The 2061-nt window shown below is 51.7% G+C and overlaps 1 protein-coding gene across 1 annotated transcript in view; it reads right to left on the reverse strand.

Annotated features, from left to right (window-relative positions):
* Positions 1 to 2061, reverse strand: part of Prmt2 (protein arginine methyltransferase 2) — a 30860-nt gene continuing 28799 nt past the window's right edge. Inside the window, exons 10-11 of the mRNA XM_031347755.1 lie at positions 1187 to 1358; positions 1 to 567 (exon numbers count right to left, since the gene is read on the reverse strand). Of these exons, the coding sequence (XP_031203615.1) occupies positions 535 to 567; positions 1187 to 1358 (205 nt within the window). The 3' untranslated portion in view covers positions 1 to 534. The remainder of the gene's footprint in view (positions 568 to 1186; positions 1359 to 2061) is intronic.

A 2061-nucleotide genomic window follows, 5' to 3' on the forward strand; every position in this document is an offset into this window, starting at 1 on the left:
TTTGTTCATTAAAAAATATTTATTGAGCATGTACTATGTCCCACATATAATTTACCCATAAGACGTTACACGCGGCTATCCATGCAGAGCCCACTGCAGACGCTGCCACCTCCAGTCCTTGCACCGAGACATGGGTGCTTGGCCATCTCTCATACCGGAGCACGGCTCTGCAAGCCACAGTCCACAGATATACAGCAGCTGGTCAAGGGCATCAGGGACGCCACTGACACAAGGTGCGGACATCACAGTCACAGGTACACAGGCTGAATGTGTGTCTGGGGGATCTACAACTACTCGCAGCTGGGAACACGGCCGCCACTGGCAGTTGACGGGCACCACAGGATGAACACCTACATACACAGCCTACGAGAGAAATGACACTGGGGGTGAGCTGTGAGGGGCCTGATGTCACCTGCTAGGTGGGAAGGGGTCAGCATGGGACGGGTGAGTGTGGACATCACAGTGGGTGGCCAGGTGCATCTTCTTCCACGGAGATGCATCCCGTGATCATGACTCCCACGCCCTGCTTAACCGTCACCTCCAGATCGGAAAGACCTTCTCTCCAACCTGTCAAAGGCCCAATTAAAAAAAGAGTCCATTCACCATTTCTGTTTGATTCGCACGTAACATTTCCAAATAATTTAATGGCGGGTAGAACGGCATTCTGAGCACCCATACGTAAATGACACACATCTTGACACTGAGTATAAAATTACCACAAAGTAGAACCATTTCATTATTTTCCTTTTCTCTCCTATATTAATGATGTATCTGAAAACAGAACTCTAATTTCCCATAGCCCTTTAAGACCTGAGGCCTGACCCTCCCCCAACCCGACTCTAGGCATCCTTTATCATTCTACATATGGAATATGTCCTTCATACCTCACACGTGGCTCTCCCGGAAAAAGAGCAGGTAGCAGCCCTAGACAGGAGTAGGACTTCTCTGCACAGCTATGTCACACAAGTATTAGACATTTACCTTCTTAAATGGTCCACCTCCCATAGTGTGAAAGGAGGAATCTATCTAATAACGCCTTTGTCCTGGGTGACGATTATAATGATCCAGGAAAGGCTAGGCCAACCATGGCAGGGGACACACATCTGTCACTGTTCTTAATAACCGGAGTGATACCCCCGAGATCTGACCCCTACAGGACCTAATTTTCTACAAAGAAGTAACTTACTCTTTGAGACGTGGGATCGAGTGCGGATGTGACAACCCAGCTCAGAGAGACGGACATGTGCCTTCTCCAGACCGGATTTCTTTGTAACACCACAGAACCCGTGACCACATCTCCCGTGTGGACTGGGACCGGGTCGTCCATCATAAACAAGGTCTGCTTCCAGTGTGTGGTGCTGTAAGACAGGAGTGGTCACCTACAAGCCTCATCCGGCAGCCCCAATGAGGTCCTCTGCACTGACAGCCTGTCCTGCCCAGGAACCTAGGGACCCGGAGCTTAGTCTCATGCTACCCAGTGCCACCTTCCCACAGCCAACCCTACAATCTGAAGTCAGTACAAGACCAGAACTATACCACAGAGCCTGACACCCTGCTCCGGACGCAGTGGAGAGGACGTTACAGAAATGGCTCGGGATAGAAGGTGAGGAAGGTTCACCTGGGTGGCCCGCACAGGGCTGAGTGACTACATCGAGTTCTGTGTCCCCAGGCCCAGAGGATAGGAAGGGGCACAGTGTCTGAGTGATCTTTGGTTCCACTCACTCTTCAAATGTCTCACTCCTTCCTCTCCTCCCTGATCTGGACCACAGGGTTGAGGGCGGGGCACGCAGAGCTGACTCAACCTACCACCTTTACAGAGGAGCCAGAGGCTGGATGGCATTATGGCACCCCAGCGATTTATCCAACCTCATGAGCTGAGGGGCCAGGAGATGTCCAGGAGAGTGGAGCCCTGAGTCTAGAATGCCCTCTACACTGGGGAAACCTCGCAGGAAGTCTAATCTCCTGGTGGAGGATAACCAAAGCAGCCCTTACCACCCCGCTGGGCTGGCTGGGGGTACCTGGAACACAGTAGGCTAGCCTGTTTCCATCCACTCCTTATCC

Source organism: Mastomys coucha, unplaced genomic scaffold, assembly GCF_008632895.1.
Source record: "Mastomys coucha isolate ucsf_1 unplaced genomic scaffold, UCSF_Mcou_1 pScaffold3, whole genome shotgun sequence".
Taxonomy (NCBI): Eukaryota; Metazoa; Chordata; class Mammalia; order Rodentia; family Muridae; genus Mastomys; species Mastomys coucha.